Below are 17223 nucleotides of genomic sequence, written 5' to 3'. Positions count from 1 at the left end.
GCAGAGCCGGGATTTGAACCTCATCTCCAGACATTCTGTCTGGCCCCTTGGTGCTGTTAGCTATTGTGCTAATCGACTTTTTGGGACAGCAGGTTGCCACTCCTGAACCAGCAAGACTGTTTAGGGCAGAACATGCCTAAGAATGGCACCACAGGGTTGGTGTCAGATGAGGGGAGGGGTAGGGGAGGGCTGGGGTATTTGGGGAAGGCTTCTTGGAGGGACAGGGACTGAGCTGGCCCTTGAAGGGAAGCAGGCTTTTTCTGGGGGAGGGGTGAGTGACAGGAGGGAGGATGGCATATGCCCTAGGCTGGGTTATGGGGAGACATGAGAAAGGGGCAGAGGCTCTAGTGGACGCGGTGCATCTCAGCTGACTTGAATCCTCCCCGTTGCATTCGGAGCCCCAGCTCCCAGAGATGGTTCAGAGGCGCTGTGTGGCCCAGGCCGGGCGCTGTGAGCCTGTCGGTCTATCTCTGGGTGAGGCGAGGGGTGGGTTGGGGGGGCGCTGCTGGGAATGTCTGTGGGACCTGCGACCCTGGGGAAGAGGCAGGCAGCTCTGGTTTCTCCATGGCCCTGTCCCTGAGCTGAGCCTGTTCCGGGCAGGGGAGAAGGCCTTAGGCCAGGAGGGCTGGAGTGACACCCACAGAGAGCTGGGAGCAGGGGCAGGGGAAAGACCACCCTTGGGTCTGAGTCTGGTTCTGCCTCCTCCCTGCTGTGTGACCTTGGACAAGTTATCTAACTTCTCTGAGACTCAGGTACTCGTCTGTAGACTAGGGAAGGCAACAGCCATCTCAGTGGGCTGTGAGGTTTGGAGATAAAGCGTGTGAGGAGGTGCTCACAATGGCACACAGTAGGCACTCAAAATTGCTGTGTCGTTGATGCTGCCTGCGTGCTGCAGCACCCCTGAGGACGGAGGGCGCCATGCTGAGGGCAGGATGGTCCTAGGACCACAGGGAGGAGGAGACCCTGGAACCGGACCCTGAGGGCTGGCCAAGAGGAGGGAAGGGATCTCCAGGAGAAGCCCGGCCTGGAGACAGAGGGTGGGTGGGACTCGGGACCTCCTCCTGGCTCCTGGCTCTGGTTGTGTCATCATCATCATTGTCAACATTGGCTGGGTGCCCACTGTGTGCAGGTAGCTGTGTCTGGCTCTGGGATAGAAATTCATCATTTCTGCGGTTTATTAAGTCAATGTTCAGAAGGTCCTTGGCATTTATTCATTCATTCATTCAACGAAAGTGCACTGACCACGTACTCTGTGGCCAGCACTGCACTGGATGCTGGGAATACGGCAGAGAACCAGACAGATAAACACCGCTGACCGGACTGAGTGACATTCCTGTGGGAAGGAGGACATGCAACGTGATGAATGCCGTGCTGTGGATGGCGTGTCTGGTGGTGACGAGGGCTGTGGAGAATAATATAGCAAGGACAGGGAGGAGGTGGAGGCTCAGGACCTGCCGGTGTCTGGGAGCAGCTGGGTGACTCCCAGGCCTGTGGTTGGTGACCACTGAGGTAGGAATCCACACAGCGCCTTGGTCCACACCAGGCCTGGCCTCTCCAGGCTCATGCTCTTAATTCCTCTCTCCCTTCCTCAAGCCAGGAGTAGGTGGAACACAGCTGAGGGCCCTGCCTTCCGGGTTCTCCTAGAGGCAGCTGTCAGGAGATGCCTGGGCCTGAGGAGAGACGCTTTTCACCCTGGGGCTCCTTTGTCACTGAGGCCTCCATTACAGACTTGGCCCACATCTCACTGGTAGTAGTTGGGGTTGCTGGCTCCAGAGCCCTGCACCCCCCCATTCTGCACTTCACAGGCTGCATCATCCTCATGGACAAGAAAGGCAAGACCCTTCCTGGCTCCACAGAAAGAGAGGGCTACCCCTGAGATGGAGCTGTTGCCTACAGGCAACGGCAGTGGTGGATGGATAGTGAGCGCCGACATTTGTGGAAAGCTCACTGTGTGTCAGGCGCGGTCCGGTGGCCCAAGGTCTAGTGCTCCGTTTAATCCTTGCAACAGCCCATTTTACCAATGAGGGCGCTGAGGCCTGGGAAGAGGAAGAGATCCACGCACAGTCTCACAGCCCATACATGAGAGAGCCAGGGTTCGAATCCAGGTTATTTGGCTCCAGAGTCTGGGTTGTAATCCTACTTTGTGCTGCACAGGCCCCAGGGTCAGTCCTCACTCTGCCACCCTGTAGCCGTGTGATCTTGGTTTACCTCTCTGAGTGTGGTCTCCGCAAGAAGAAAAAGAGGAAGCCCCTCCCTGTGAGGACTGCTGCGAGAATGAATGCGGTGCTGGTGCGAGGGCCTGTCCTGAGGAAGTGCTCAGTAAGCCTTGCTTCTGCTCTCCCGCAGGGCTCCCGGGGAATGAGGCTCAGCAGGGGCCATGCAGCAGGGGCTTTGGCTGGAGCGAGGATTGAATCCCAGCTCCGCTGTTTACTGTCTCAAAGGCCATGGGTGCACTATTTTAATCACTCCGTGCCTCAGTTTCCCCATCTGTAAATGAAAATAAGGCACACATAAAGCATCTAGAGCAGTACCTAGCACACAGTAGGCACTCGGTAAACGCTAGCTAGTGATAGCCAATGTTAATGTCAACACCTCTCTATGTAATGATAGTATGGTGGTCAGGAGTGTGCGCTCTGGATCTGGACGCTGGGCTCAAATCCCAGTTGCACCTTTCCCTAGCTGTGTGTATTAGGCTCCCCAGAGAGACAGAACCAGTTGGATGGATGGGTGGGTGGATGGATGGATGGAAGATAGATGGATAGATAGGTAGGTAGAAAAGGATGGATGAGAGGGGATTTGGTAGGGGAGCTGACTCACATGAGTGTGAAGAAGTCCCATGTTACGCCGTCTGTGAGCTGCTGAGCCAGATGAGCCAGTACCATGGCTCCAAGTCCAAAGTCCTGAGAACCGGGGGGCCAGTGGGGTAACTCTCAATCTGCGGCCAAAGGCCTGAGGACCTCAGGGGCTGCTCATGCAAAGTCCCTGAGTCCAAAGGCCACAGAACCTGGAGATCTGATGTCCACGGGCAGGAGGAGCGTGTCAGCTCCAGAAGAGAGTCAGAACTCACCTTTCCTCTGCCTCTTCCTTCTCTCTGGGCCCTCAGCCGACTGGGTGGTGCCCGCCCACACTGCATGAGGGCAGATCTTCCTTCCTCAGTCCACTGATTGCAATGCCATCCTCTTTCCAAAACACCCTCACAGGCATACCCAGAAATAATGCTTCACCAGCTCTCCAGGTATCCCCTAATCCCATCAAGCTGACCCCTGAAATTAATCATCACAATTAGCAACCTCTGGCAGGTTACCTCGCTGCTCAGTATAACAGCAGTTCCCATGTCACATGGCCATTGTCTATTCATTGAGCTCCCACACGCAGTGCTGTGCACCGTGTGTGGGACATTCAGCCCTCACTGCCTGCTGGCCACCGTCATTGCTGTGACAGCCTTAAATCATAAGATCACGCAGGGATGGATGCTGTGATGCCCTGGGCTCACTTCTCCCCTTGGTACCTGGACAAGCTCTGTCCCTGTTACATCCCTGAGTCCCTGGATTCTCAGCCACAGTGTGGGGTGACAGCAGAATCTGCCTGGTCAGATTGTGGTGAGGATTACAGGAGGTAGATTCGACATGTGAATGGTACGTGCCCAATCAATGCCAGCTGTCATTTATTGAGACACTAAAGGGTCTTCAGGGCTGAGTTAGCCTCATAGCCACTGGTGAGAGAAGGCAGATGGGCCTCGTGCCCCTTTGAAAGGTTGAGGAAGGTTAAGAGCATGTCGAGTTTGCCCACAGGGAGTGCCAGGTGCCAGCCACATCCCTTTCTGACGGTGAGAGATGCAGCCTTTTTAGTGACAGCAGGTACCGACTGCCCTTCAAGAAGGACATGGCATTTGTCCCGAGTTGAGCCTCCTGCCTGCCCCCAGGGTGGGGGTGTGAGGCTAGTTTGGAAGAGGCAGAGGCGGGGTGGGAACGTGTGTCTAGTCACATGATGGGGGGTTCACACACTGTCTCCTGGCTCTTGTTCCTGAGCCCACCCCTTTGTGGGTCAGAACTGAGGCTGGAGTTGGGAGGGCCTGGAGTCTGCCATGGGCTGGACACTAACCACCTCATCTAATCCTTAAGTCAGTCATATCATCCTCATTTCCCAGCAAGGCCCAGAAAGGCCTGCGAATTGCCCATGGCCGCACAGCAGGTTGGTAGCAGAGCAGGGACCCCGAGGTTGGAGCTGTTTCCACTACGCATGCTCCCTCAGCTGGAAGCTGGAGAGACACATTACCTGCCAACACCAAGGGTGGACCCCAGCAAGTTCCAAGAGCCCTGAGCCTGGCCTGTTCTGCACAAGGTGGAGAGTGGTCTCAGCCGTCGGGCATTTTGGCCTGACATACCAGGTCTCAGCTGCACTGTCCCTTCCCTCCATGCTGACAGCACCCTCCATCCTGGTTCCCAGCTCCCTCAGCTCTCCCCCAACACAGGCCGGAGGGTTTCAAAAATATACACACGAGGCACATTAAAAAATTCATGCACATGAGGCAAAATTAAAAGGGCACGAAAGGACCTACAGAGAAAAGTTTCCCTCCCCCTGCGTACCCTGGCCACCCCATTCCCTGAAGACGGTCGCCATCACCAGTTTCTCTTGTGGTCCTCCCAAAACACTCCCTACCTATGTATTTTCCCCAGCCACACGGGTCAACACCTTGCTCTTTTTGCTTTAGTGATGTGGTCTGGGGAAGGTTCCATTCAGGAACAGAGCTTCCTAGACAGCCCTGCACCATACCTTACTGACCCGGCCCTCTGTGGACGGGTATTTGGGCTGTTTCTAGCCTTTTGCGTTTACAAGCAGTACTGTAGTAAATAATCTTGTGCATCATCTGGCTGACTGACTGGAAGTAAATTCCTAGAAGTGGTATTGCTGGGTGAAGGGTGTGTACCCCATAATTGTATCAATGACAATTATATGGTATTAAGTTACTTTCCCATTACCGTGGGTGAGAGACAAATGGCTCAGGTTCTACCTTTGTTCCCACAAGGGAATGCCTGTACCCTCCACCCAACTCCTGCCCACCCCCCACCAGCCCCCTGGCAGCTATGCATTACCAGGGGTCGGGGCAGAGTTCTGTGTGACATTAAGGGTTCTAGAAGGGACTGTGGCCCCAGGGATACCTAGCTCACCTGGCTGACCATGCTTCCTTAAACATCCCTGCTTTTTACTTCTCTGTATCTAAATTTAAAATGTTCCTTATGAAGCAAGTACTGCTTTATGAGTGAAAAGTGCCAAGTTAAGAAAAGAAAAATTCAGACTCATTTCTTTGTCCCTTGATGAAATCCAGCCATCCTCCCTCTCACCCACCCCCACTGTGCGCGAGTTTATGGGAAAGTCTGTCTGTGGTTCTTCTAAAAGGGAGGGAACAAAATATGTTTAGATGCCTGAGGGGTGCAAGAGGCAATACGGGGTTATTACTGGGAAAGAGCCCCAGGCCCTGGACAGATGGGGAACCCTAGGGGAAGGGACATCCTCAGCCAACCATTCTTACATGTTATTGCCCCTGCCCTGAGCCTGAGAGCCAGCTGCTGGTAACGGCTGGGGGTTCCCTGGACCCCCAGGTTGGGCTGAATCTTGCAGAGGCCAGCCCTCCCTGAGCATCCACACTATCAGGGTTCATAGTCCTGGGACTGCAGTGCAGAAGCAAGAAGGTGTCCCCTGGTGCCTGGATCCAGCTAGCGGCTGGCAGCTCACAGCCGGGCCAGGCCCAGCCTGGACTCTGCTGCCTCTTTGAAAACCAGGCCCCTGGCCCTCTTGAGTCCTGGCTCCTGACTACTGAGCCATTCTTGCCTGGGGTAACAGCGAGGGCTGGCTGGGGAGGGGAGGAGGGGAGTACCCACCTTGGCCCTGGGGCAGCGCACGGCCTAGATTGGATAACCGTGATGCCTGCTGACAGATCCAGGGCAGACACAGCCACCCCAGATGCTCCCATAGATCTCCGTGGTGTGACCTGTGAGATCTCGGTGGTGTGACCTGTGGGCCAGGACGCCACACATTGGGATTCCCAGGAGATTTGTAAGGAGCTAATGGGGGCTGCTGAGGTTGGCAGCAAGGGCAGCCAGAAGGGCATTTACAGGGTCCCGGGGCTCAGATAACTGAGGAGGCGCTGAGCCTGGGCTCCAACAGTTCAGGAGACAGAACCAGCTCTGGGGGCTGGGGCTGGGGCTGGCTTCTGAGTGGCGGTGCTCATACTGGAGCTAGAGGATGGATTCGAGGGAGGGGGAAGGAGGAGGGATGGGGAGTTGGGCATGAGGGTGCTACAGGGCGACTCTTAGGGTTACCCTAGGTCTGGTGAGCTAGTTTCTGGACAGGAAGCTGACATCCTAATGCAAGCCTCCTCCCATGGAGCCCCTATCCCATCGGGTTGGGGACCCAGGACTGGAATGGGGCAAAGGGTGGAAGGCCCTTCTCTCATCTCCATGGATCTCTCTCCTGCCCTCCCAGTGCATGAGCAGCTGAGCCTGCTAACCGCAGCTCCGCACTTGTCCATCCCCCTGCGGCTACACCATGTCCGGCTCCTACGATGAGGCCTCACTGGCTCCAGAGGAGACCACCGACAGCTTCTGGGAGGTGAGGCTCTCATGATCTCCAGGTTCTGGGGACCAGACAGCCTGGCTGTTTGGAGGCCAGGCTCCCCTATTACTCACCCCATGACCTCAGGCCCCACTCCCCAGTCCCCCAGGCCCCTCCAAAGCCCTGGGTGTCCAACAGGCAGCGGTAGCCATGAAGTGGCCCAAGAGCACTGCCCACTGAGTCAGGAGCCCCTCTCTCCCCACAGCTGCCCCCAGAGAGAGCCTGTGGCATTTCACAATGTGGGAACAGGCCCTTTGTGACTCTGGCACTTCCATCAGGCAGGTACAGCACAGCCTTTCCCAGCTGTTTCTGTTTCCCTCGCTCGCCCCCGATGCTGAGGTGGGCAGGGGTGGAGCGCTGGACACAGAGAGAGGGAGTGAGCTCCCAGAGCCCCACGGGGCCCCTTCAGGCGCGGCCAGAAGCCAGCATTTTCAGAGCCTTCGGAAATATTTGAGACCTGGAGGAAAAAAATTGCTATTGGCTCCTGAAACCCAAGACGAAAACTGCCAAACCTAAATTAATAAGCGTTTAATGAGATGTCTACAAAACATAATATTATGTCAAGAAGCTGCAGCTCAACTCAACGCTTATATGACTCTATATAAATATAATAGATTTAACTCGCAAAAACAAAATGAATAATTCATTCCAGCCCAAGTCCAAATTCTAAAAATCCTTCTGCATTTTGTGGCAGCGAGGAAATCATGTTTAAATTGGGGTGAGGGTGCGTGTAGACGGTGGGGCCTGACGCAGGGTGCTGGAGCCTCCGAAAGTCAGTTTCCCTGCTGCGTTGCGGCTGGGCAGCGGGGCTGGGGGCGGGGGCGGGACCGGAGGCCGTGGGCGGGACGGCGGGGCGGGAGACAGTGGGCGTGGCCGTGCTGGTTGCGGCGGGCGGGGCAGGGGACGCTAGGAACCCGCGGGAGTGGTGCTCGCTGCTTGGCCGCCAGGTGGGGAACTACAAGCGGACCGTGAAGCGCATCGATGACGGCCACCGTCTATGCAACGACCTGATGAACTGCGTGCAGGAGCGCGCCAAGATCGAGAAGGCCTACGGGCAGCAGCTCACGGACTGGGCTAAGCGTTGGCGCCAGCTCATCGAGAAAGGTGCTCCCCCAGGCTCACATCCTGCGCGCCCCCAGGCCATCACCCGCCCCCTCGGTCTGGGTCCTGGGAGCCCTGGATACTTGCATGCACCATGCCCTGCATCTACCAGCCATAGGACCTTTTCAGGCTCTGTTCCCTCCTAGATCAAACCAGGCTTACCTGTTCATCTGTATTTTGTACAACTTTAGGTTGGATTAAAAAAAAAGCAAAACACTTTTTATCTTGAAATAATTCAAACTTTGTGTGAAAGCTGCAACAGTAGCACAGAGAATTCCTACACACCCTTCCCCCAGACTCACTGGCCCCACGTTTGTTTTCTCACCGACTGTTTATTGATACGCATATGTTCCGAACCTTTTGAGAGTAAGCTGGAGTCATTATCCGTTTACCCCTAAATTCTTCATTATCTCCTAAGAACAAGAGCATTTGCTTATGTAACCAGAGTTCAACTACCAAATTTGGGACATGAATACAACTCATACACAGATTTACCATAACAATTGTGCTTGCTAGTCCAGGATCTAGCGCAGTCGCACATTGCCTCTATGCATCGTGTCTTCAGGTTCCTTTAATCTAGAACAGTTTCAAGTTGCGGTTTACATATACTTGTTCGTGTTATTCTCTTGCAGTATACTCTAAACCCCATGAGAGCAGGGGCTGGGCCTGCACCACCTAGCACAGTGCCCTGCACAGAGCTGGTGCCAGTACACAAACAACAAGTCAATGTGGAATGACTGGTCCCCAGTGGCCTCCTGGCATCTGTCACAAGCTTCAGCTAACATTCCTAGAGCACCTACTGTGTGCTTGGCGCTGTGCTGGGCTTGTCAGAACTCACAGGGTCCAGGCTGCCCCCCTCTGACCCCACTCTGTGGGGCTCACACGTTGACGGGAGAGATAAAGAGGAGGGAGGTACAGCTGCAGATACTGTGAGAAGAATGCAGCAAGGGCTGCAGGCCGTGGCAGTTGGGTAGAGCAGTCAGGGAAGGCTTCCTGGAGATAGTGGTTGATGTGGGCCCTAGAGGATGGGGCCATGTAGAGCAGAGGAGGGCATTTCTGTTGCTATGGCAGGAAGGGGAAAGCCTCAGAGAAGGGAGGTGTGAGGGGGGCCTCTGGGCAGGGGGCAGTGAGGTTCCTGTGACCTATTGCCACTCCCTCAGGCCCACAGTATGGCAGCCTGGAGCGGGCCTGGGGTGCCATAATGACGGAGGCAGACAAGGTGAGCGAGCTGCACCAGGAGGTGAAGAACAACCTGCTGAATGAGGACCTGGAGAAGGTGAAGAACTGGCAGAAGGACGCCTATCACAAGCAGATCATGGGTGGCTTCAAGGAGACAAAGGAGGCTGAAGATGGCTTCCGCAAGGCCCAGAAGCCTTGGGCCAAGAAGATGAAAGAGGTGCTCAGTGGGTGCTGCCACGGGTGGGGTGGGGTGGGCCCGTCTGATCAGAGGGTGCTGATCCCAAGGAGGGCATCTATGGATGGGTGGGCTGGGCACTGCCCTCCGGGATTGTGCCCACAGGGGAGCAGCACTGCCTTCCAGGAAGAAATATTCACAGATGGGTGGGCAGTGCCCACTGGGTAAGGAAACCCATGGGCAAGAGGGCACTGTCCCCAGGAAAGATACCAGCAGCGCAGACGGGCACATTGGCCCCTGGCTCCCCAGATGGGGTGGGCACTGCACTGTCTGACAGGAGGGTATCTGCAGGGGAGCAGGCAGTGCTAAGCAGAGACAAAGCCACAAATGGAGGAGTGCTGCTCCTGAACATCTGGAGCCAGGGCTTGCATCCTTTCTGGCTCTTAAGAGTGTGGGCTCGGCCGGGCGCGGTGGCTCAAGCCTGTAATCCCAGCACTTTGGGAGGCCGAGATGGGTGGATCACGAGGTCAGGAGATCGAGACCATCCTGGCTAACACGGTGAAACCCCATCTCTACTAAAAAATACAAAAAACTAGCCGGGCGAGGTGGCAGGCGCCTGTAGTCCCAGCTACTCGGGAGGCTGAGGCAGGAGAATGGCGGGAACCCGGAAGGCGGAGCTGCAGTGAGCTGAGATCCGGCCACTGCACTCCAGCTTGGGCGACAGAGCGAGACTCTGTCTCAAAAAAAAAAAAAAAAAAAGAGTGTGGGCTCACAGCTCCCAGGGAGTGGGCAGGGGAGGAGTTGATGGATGACCATGTTTGCTGCTGGTCACAGATGAAAACCCTACTCCCTATTCCCCCCTCCCACAGCTGGAGGCAGCCAAGAAGGCCTACCATTTGGCTTGCAAAGAGGAGAAGCTGGCCATGACACGGGAGATGAACAGCAAGACAGAGCAATCGGTCACACCTGAGCAACAAAAGAAGCTGCAGGACAAAGTGGACAAGTGCAAGCAGGATGTGCAGAAGGTGCTGGCGGGCGGGGATGGCAGCAGGATGTGCAGAAGGTGCTGGCCGGGCCGGGATGGCAGCAGGGGGTCTGGGGGTCCCCTTGCAAAGGATGGTGGCTGGGAGCTGCAGGCCTGGTTAGGTGTCACCCTCTCTCCATTCTGGTGCCCACAGACACAGGAGAAGTACGAGAAAGTGCTGGAAGACGTGGGCAAGACCACACCCCAGTACATGGAGAACATGGAGCAGGTGTTTGAGCAGTGCCAGCAATTCGAGGAAAAGCGGCTGGTCTTCCTCAAGGAGGTGCTGCTGGATATCAAACGGCACCTCAACCTGGCTGAGAACAGCAGGTACCTGGGCATGGCAAGCACCGAGGGCACAGGCACAGCCAGCAGTTGGTGTGACTGGCATGCAGGGCATCCCAGCCCTACATCATAGTGACGGGAAGGGGAGGCAGAGCTGCAGGGGTCAAGAGGGATGAGGCTTCAAACACAGCGGCTGTTGGGTGCAAGATGACGCACACTGCGTACTCTAGAAATACATGCAGGGTGATGGGTGAATGGCTAAGGTGGGAGGGAGAAGGGAGTTCACTGAGCATGCCCGGAGCTGCTTCTTGCAAAGCCCACATGATTCCTGGCTGGGCAGCATGCCCAGCACCCTGCTTCCCTGAGTGGACTCCGGCCCCTCACCAAGGATGAGAAGGGGCCATGGTGAATCTGTGCCCTCCACCTCCCCCATTTCCCTGAGCACAGCTACATCCATGTGTATCGTGAGCTGGAGCAGGCCATCCGGGGGGCTGACGCCCAGGAAGACCTCAGATGGTTCCGCAGCACCAGTGGCCCCGGCATGCCCATGAACTGGCCCCAGTTTGAGGTGAGGATATGTGGGGATGGGAAGGGGAGCCTGAAGAGGCTGAAAGGTGCCTCAGGGCATAGTCCCCCAGCCTGACTGCTCCACTGGCCCCACCAGGAGTGGAACCCAGACCTCCCTCACACCACCACCAAGAAGGAGAAACAGTCCAAGAAGGCAGAGGGAGTGGCGCTGACCAATGCCACTGGGGCAGTAGAGTCCACATCCCAGGCTGGGGACCGAGGCAGGTGAGTGCCTCCTGTGGAGCTTCCTGGGGCCAAGAGGGACCCACACTCTGGGGCAGCTGAGTTGTGCTTCAGAAGACAAGAAATGATCTAGATCATAGCAACTATGTCTCCTCTCTAAAGGAGAGTGGTAGTTCATCACTCTAAAGCAGCGGTCCCCAATCTTTTTGGGACCAGGGACCAGTTTTGTGGAAGACAATTTTTCCACCGATGGGAGCGGGGTGGTTTTGGGATGAAACTGTTCCACCTCAGATCATCAGGCATTAGATTATCATAAGGAACGTGCAACCTGGATCCCTCGAATGTGCAGTTCACGATAGGGGTTTGCGCTCTTACGAGAATCTAACGGCGCGGCTGATCTAACAGGAGGTGGAACTCGGGCGATAATGCTCCCTTGCCTGTCACTCACCTCCTGCTGCGCTGCCTGGTTCCTAACAGGCCACGGACTGTCTGCAGCCCCAGGATTAGGGATCCCTGGTCTAGATAATAGGAACCAAGCCTCCTCTCTAAAAGATAGTGGTAGCGGATCCTTCTAGAGCACCTGCTGTGTGTGGCGCGGTTCAAGTGCGTAAATATTCCCGTTTTACAGATGGAGAAACTGAAACCCAGAGAGGTTAAGTGACTTGCCCAAGGTCACATTGCTAGTTAATAAACCTCAGAGCCAGATATGATGCCCAGGAGGTCTGACTCCAGGATCCTTGCTCTTAATCATTAGGTGGTACTCCTCCTCCCGGATGAAGACTCAGACTTGCCCTGGGGTCCCCTTAAATGCCCTCTCCCTCTTGGGCTGAATAATAATGCAAATGGCCCTGCATTTAAACATCTGTTTAAAGAGCTCATGAGGGTCACCCCTCCTATGTGGCTAATCCTTGCTCTAGACTTGGTAGAATTCAGGGTCAGAGCTCTGATTAGGAGTGGTTAGCCCTCGGGGTGTGGTGCGGGGAGACATTGAAGCTGGGTCCTCCCTCCGCGTCTCAGTGTTAGCAGCTACGACAGAGGCCAACCCTACGCCACCGAGTGGTCAGACGACGAGAGTGGAAACCCCTTTGGGGGCAGTGAGGCCAACGGGGGTGCCAACCCCTTTGAGGACGACTCCAAGGGAGTGCGCGTGCGGGCACTCTACGACTATGACGGCCAGGAGCAGGATGAGCTCAGCTTTAAGGCCGGTAGGGCGGCTGGGCGGGACAGTGCCTGAGCGAGGCTTGGGCCTGGATTGGGTGTGTGGTGGGGCAGGGGCGGTGCCTGAAAGAGAGGCTTGGGCCTGGACTGGGTATGCGGTGGGGCAGAGACAGGATTTGAAGACGGGTTACGAGGATTTGCAGGGAACTAAATGGGGCGTGGCCTGGGTTGTGGGCGTGACCTGGGCCCAGGATGGGAGTGGGAGCAAGATTTAGATTGGTTGGTGCCAGGGGCGGAGTCAGAACCTGAGAATAGGGTGGATGCGAGGTCTGATTTTGGGGGCGGACCCGACACCCAGATTAGGTGAGTGGCTGAAGTAGGCCAGGACCCCTATGCCAAGGGTGGCATGTGAATGTTGGCATGGAACTGGGGCTGGTCTCCAGGGGCAGGGCCTAAGAATCTAAGACCCAGTGCAGTAACCGGGAGGGGGTATTGGAGGGCTCCCTTTGCAACTGGTGTGTTGAGGGAGGGGCAGCCTTCTCTCTGAGCCCTCCCCCCCGCCCCGCCCCGTGTTCTTTTCCCTAGGAGACGAACTCACGAAGCTGGGCGAGGAGGATGAACAGGGCTGGTGCCGTGGGCGGCTGGACAGCGGGCAGCTGGGCCTCTACCCTGCCAACTACGTGGAGGCTATCTAGAGGCCCTCCCTCCATACTCCCCTCACTCCTCCCCACTGCCTCCCCTCCCCTCCCACTCTCGTCTCCTTCCCCTCGCCATAGAGTTCCAGACATATTTTCCGATCAAGCTTTTATTTTTTTAAAAGTCAAAACAGAACAAAACAAAGTATACAGAGACAGAGCATTTGCAGGGCCACCTGGAGGCTGCGGTGCTGGGGCTTGGGATGATGGTCCCAGGGTAGGTAACAGGCTTAGGACTTAGCCCAACATCACAACATCTGCTCTTTAGGTTCCACCAAAGAGACTCCTGAGCCCTGAGAGATGTCTCCTGACCCTTCCACCCTGCCTCACTCCTTCTGTCCCACTCCACTCCAGGCTGCCGGCACCTGCCCCATTCCCTGGCCTGGTTTCCTAACCTTTTCTTCCTCCCCTGCCCTGCTTCCCTTCCTCCACCACCCTGCCCTCAAAGGCCTCCTCTCCAGACCCCAGGGAGGGAGGCTTCCCCATCTTTAGTCTTCCACTCTACCCTGGGGAGCATCCTCTACTCCTAGCTGCGTCCCTTGGGCCCAGTGGGACTGGAGGAGGAACAGTCACCCTCCTCCCCGCTGGAGGTTCCCAGGGGTCCCCCAGACATGAAAGAGGGGTGAGCTGGAGGAAGTCATGGTGTCACTGGGGTACAGGAGGGTGAATGAAGGGCATGCAGGCTCTCAGCCCGGGTTGTGCCAGCCCTCCCAGCCCCAGGCCCATCTGAGGGACCAAGACCCTGTTACCCAGGCCCTTCTTTCCAGCCATCAGCACTTTGAGCATCGGCTCTTCAGCAGATCCAAACCCCCTCAGCAACTTGCAGAGGACCTGTCCCTTCTCATAAGTCCCCTGGCCTAGGGTGGGGACCCCCAAACTGATGGCAAAGCCAGCAACAGTAGCAGCCTCCTCCTATTTGCTGGGGAGGAGGTCATCTTGTCCCCCTGGCCCCCCACGCTCCCCCCATGTCCATCCAAAAACCATAAAATCACTGGGTTCCACATCAGCCTCCATGAGGCCAAGCCTTGTACCTGCAAAGCTCTTGGCCTAACCATCTCTCCTCTTCTCTGACCTGCCTGGGGAGCCTGCAAGGGCCCCTTGGGTGCCTCCAGCCTGAGACATCAGGGGAGAACCTGCAGCTGAGTTTGGCAGAAAGGAGGAACCCTGGCCCTCAAGAGGAAGATAGTCACATCATGTATTTCTTCCTTGTCCCCACAGTCCCCGGAACAACATTCCCCCTGCTGGCAGCCCTTCCATCTCTCCAAGCCTGGGTCAGAGTGAAAGGACCTTCGGGGGTGGGTGGAAGCAAAGGGCCCAGCTGCTGGTTGGTGAGCAGTAGTGCCGGAGTGCTAGGTACCAGCCTCTCCCGCACGAGAGGGTACGGGGGCTTGGGAAGCAGACCAGGGTTGGACAAAACCCCATGAGGGAGGGGAGCTGGAAGAAAAGTCTCTTGGGGACCTCTGGAGCAAGGAGCTGAGAAGTCCTGCAGCACCAGGTGAGACTTGCTTACGGTGGATGCCACTTCTAGGCCTCTGGACCGCAGATGCCCTCCTTCCTCCTGCACACCTGGCCTCCTGGGCCTCCAGGTAAAGAGAGAGAGCCAGCCCAGCCCTGTTCCCCCTCAGTCCTCCTTTGCTCTTGCTGCTTCTCCCAACAGCCCACTGTTAGGAGGTAGTAGAGCCCAGCCTCAAGGTTCTGACCTTCTCCGTGTGGGCACGGAGGGTCCTGACACTCTGGCAGGGGCCTGAGCTGGGGCAGGCCTCCCTCAGGGCCAGGGGCAATGGCATCCCAGGGACAGGCAGACCTCCTTCCTGCTGCCAGCACCCCCTTCCTTATCACTGTCTGGTCTCTGGGCCTTGGCTGCAGCCTGAGATGAGCCTGAAGCCAAGATGAGCCTCCTCAGCACCTGAAGCAAACTTTTGGAAGCCTGAGATGTGTCCTGGGCTCCTCAGCGCCTGAAGCAAGCTTTTGGAAGCCTGAGATGTGTCCTGGGCTCCTCAGCGCCTGAAGCAAGCTTTTGGAAGCCTGAGATGTGTCCTGGGCTCCTCAGAGCCTGAAGCAAGCTTTTGGAAGCCTGAGATGTGTCCTGGGCTCCTCAGAGCCTGAAGCAAGCTTTTGGAAGCCTGAGATGTGTCCTGGGCTCCTCAGAGCCTGAAGCAAGCTTTTGGAAGCCTGAGATGTGTCCTGGGCTCCTCAGAGCCTGAAGCAAGCTTTTGGAAGCCTGAGATGTGTCCTGGGCTCCTCAGCGCCTGAAGCAAGCTTTTGGAAGCCTGAGATGTGTCCTGGGCTCCTCAGCGCCTGAAGCAAGCTTTTGGAAGCCTGAGATGTGTCCTGGGCTCCTCAGCGCCTGAAGCAAGCTTTTGGAAGCCTGAGATGTGTCCTGGGCTCCTCAGCGCCTGAAGCAAGCTTTTGGAAGCCTGAGATGTGTCCTGGGCTCCTCAGCGCCTGAAGCAAGCTTTTGGAAGCCTGCAGTCCTCCCAGCTCCAGCGCAGAAGTCCAGCCTTTCCCCAGGCAGGAGCTGGGGTAGGGGCGTCTGTCCCTCATCACTTACCTTGGAAAGGTGGGAAGCTGGCGATCTGCATCTTGGGGCCTGGGCTCCCCCTCTCTGTGCCAGCAGCTTCCCAGCACCTGCGGAGGGGCTGCAGCCCCAGCTGGACTCCACCCTGTCCCTCTTAGCACTCCAGCTGCCCACTCCAGGACAGGGACTCGAAACCCCCTCCATCCTGAGCAGCCACCTCCAGGGCCCTGTTTGGGACCACTCTCTCAGTCCCCAGGCTCCTCAGGGCTCCAGAGCAGGAGGGTCTCCTACCTGGAAGTCCCCTTGAGCTCCAGGGCCCAACCCTACCTGCCAGTGCTGGTGTCAGGGCACTCAACACCCAGGGTGGGTGCCGCGCCCCTTGCCATGCCCACGGCCTCCTCCTGTAGCCCCTGCCCGCATCCTCGATGCTGCACGGGCCCGCCCTGGCGGGGCTTGGCGAGTAATGTGTTTTGTCCCGAGTTAACCACCATTCTGCGGCCTGGTTCTGTAAGGAACCGGGGCTGCCCCACCACCCGCCGTCTGCCGCCCTAGGCTTCCTGACCCCATTAGTTCCGACACTTGTGAAACTCCGAGAAGTGCTGTGGTCTCAGCAATGCACCTGTTTTGTACATGATTGTGTAATTTAAAGGTATATAAATACAAATATATATATATATCAGTTGTGATTGTATGACTGTGGATAAAATCCAGAACTGTGTCAACCTGGCTGCGCATTGTCATGTTGAGTCTTGTGCGCCTTCTTCAGTCCTGGGGGTTTCTGAGCCCTCTGAGAGCTGTTTGTGGTTGGGATGCAGGAGGGCAGGGGTGGTGCCTGAGCAGGGCTGGGTGCTGTCCTGGCCGACCATCCATAGACTGGGCCACTGAGGCCTGGTCCCTTCATCCTGCAGGGGCCTGGGTCTTGTCTGGACTGGGGAGGGTGATACTGGAGGCTCCTGGAGCTCTGGCCCATTCAGGTTCCGGGTGCCTGGTGACAGGCCCTGACCAGGAGAGCTGGGGCGTTCAGGTTTCCACACTCATGGATTAAGAGTGAATGAAGCTCTCAAATAGGTTTTGCTTTTTAAAGCAGAATTCTAAAAGTGACCGCTGAGGCCCATGGTTCCTGGTTGTCCACAACTTCAGTGCCAAGCTCCCTGTGTGGTGACATTGGGCCGTGCCACACCTTCCTGCACCCAACCTGGCTCTGAAGGCATTTCTGTGTGGGACCCGTGGGAGGGCTCCTTGGGGAGAATTTCTCAGGGGCATAGGCAGGACCAGAGCTCTGGGTTCTCGGCTGTTCTTCCAGCCCCAGGCCCAGCTCTTGCTCCGGCTCCCTGACTCCCCCTGCACCCCAGCCTCTGGGGATCTCTTCTGGGGCAGCGCAGGAGTCCAAGGGCCAGTCCCAGTTCTGCCATCAGCTCACTGTGTTCCCACCCTCACCCGGGTCTCAGCTTCCCCAGTCGGGTGAGATGTCTCTCTCAGGGTCCTCTGGCCCTGGCAGCCTGGCAGGGCCATCACACAAGCCCATTACTCAGGGCAAATATACCCCAGCCCCTCCCTGACACCCCGTGCCCCAGCCTCAGGGTGTGCCAGGCAGGGAAAAAGGTTGAGATGGAGATTGAATCTATCAGCCACCCCATCTTCCTTACTCCTCCAAACCTACCTCCATGTGAAGCCCGGTTTTAGCCAAACAGAGAAATCTTCAAATAAAGACAAAAGGTTGTTGTAT

The 17223-nt window shown here is 56.7% G+C and overlaps 1 protein-coding gene across 4 annotated transcripts in view; it reads left to right on the top strand.

Annotated features, from left to right (window-relative positions):
- The window catches only part of PACSIN1 (protein kinase C and casein kinase substrate in neurons 1), a 69714-nt gene extending 53495 nt beyond the window's left edge, over positions 1-16219 (top strand). For all 4 annotated transcript variants that reach the window (XM_001116508.5, XM_028847659.2, XM_015136167.3 and 1 more), the window contains 9 exons: positions 6484-6609; positions 7560-7716; positions 8874-9109; positions 9937-10092; positions 10246-10421; positions 10824-10944; positions 11041-11168; positions 12144-12331; positions 12870-16219. In XM_001116508.5, coding sequence (XP_001116508.3) covers positions 6547-6609; positions 7560-7716; positions 8874-9109; positions 9937-10092; positions 10246-10421; positions 10824-10944; positions 11041-11168; positions 12144-12331; positions 12870-12979 — 1335 coding nt within the window. In that variant the 5' untranslated portion in view covers positions 6484-6546 and the 3' untranslated portion in view covers positions 12980-16219. The remainder of the gene's footprint in view (positions 1-6483; positions 6610-7559; positions 7717-8873; positions 9110-9936; positions 10093-10245; positions 10422-10823; positions 10945-11040; positions 11169-12143; positions 12332-12869) is intronic.
- Positions 16220-17223: the final 1004 nt, after the last annotated feature.

The sequence above is a fragment of the Macaca mulatta genome, chromosome 4 (assembly GCF_049350105.2).
Source record: "Macaca mulatta isolate MMU2019108-1 chromosome 4, T2T-MMU8v2.0, whole genome shotgun sequence".
Lineage (NCBI taxonomy): Eukaryota > Metazoa > Chordata > Mammalia > Primates > Cercopithecidae > Macaca > Macaca mulatta.
The sequence above is the reverse complement of the archived record's forward strand: the minus strand, read 5'-3'. Positions and strand labels throughout refer to the sequence as shown.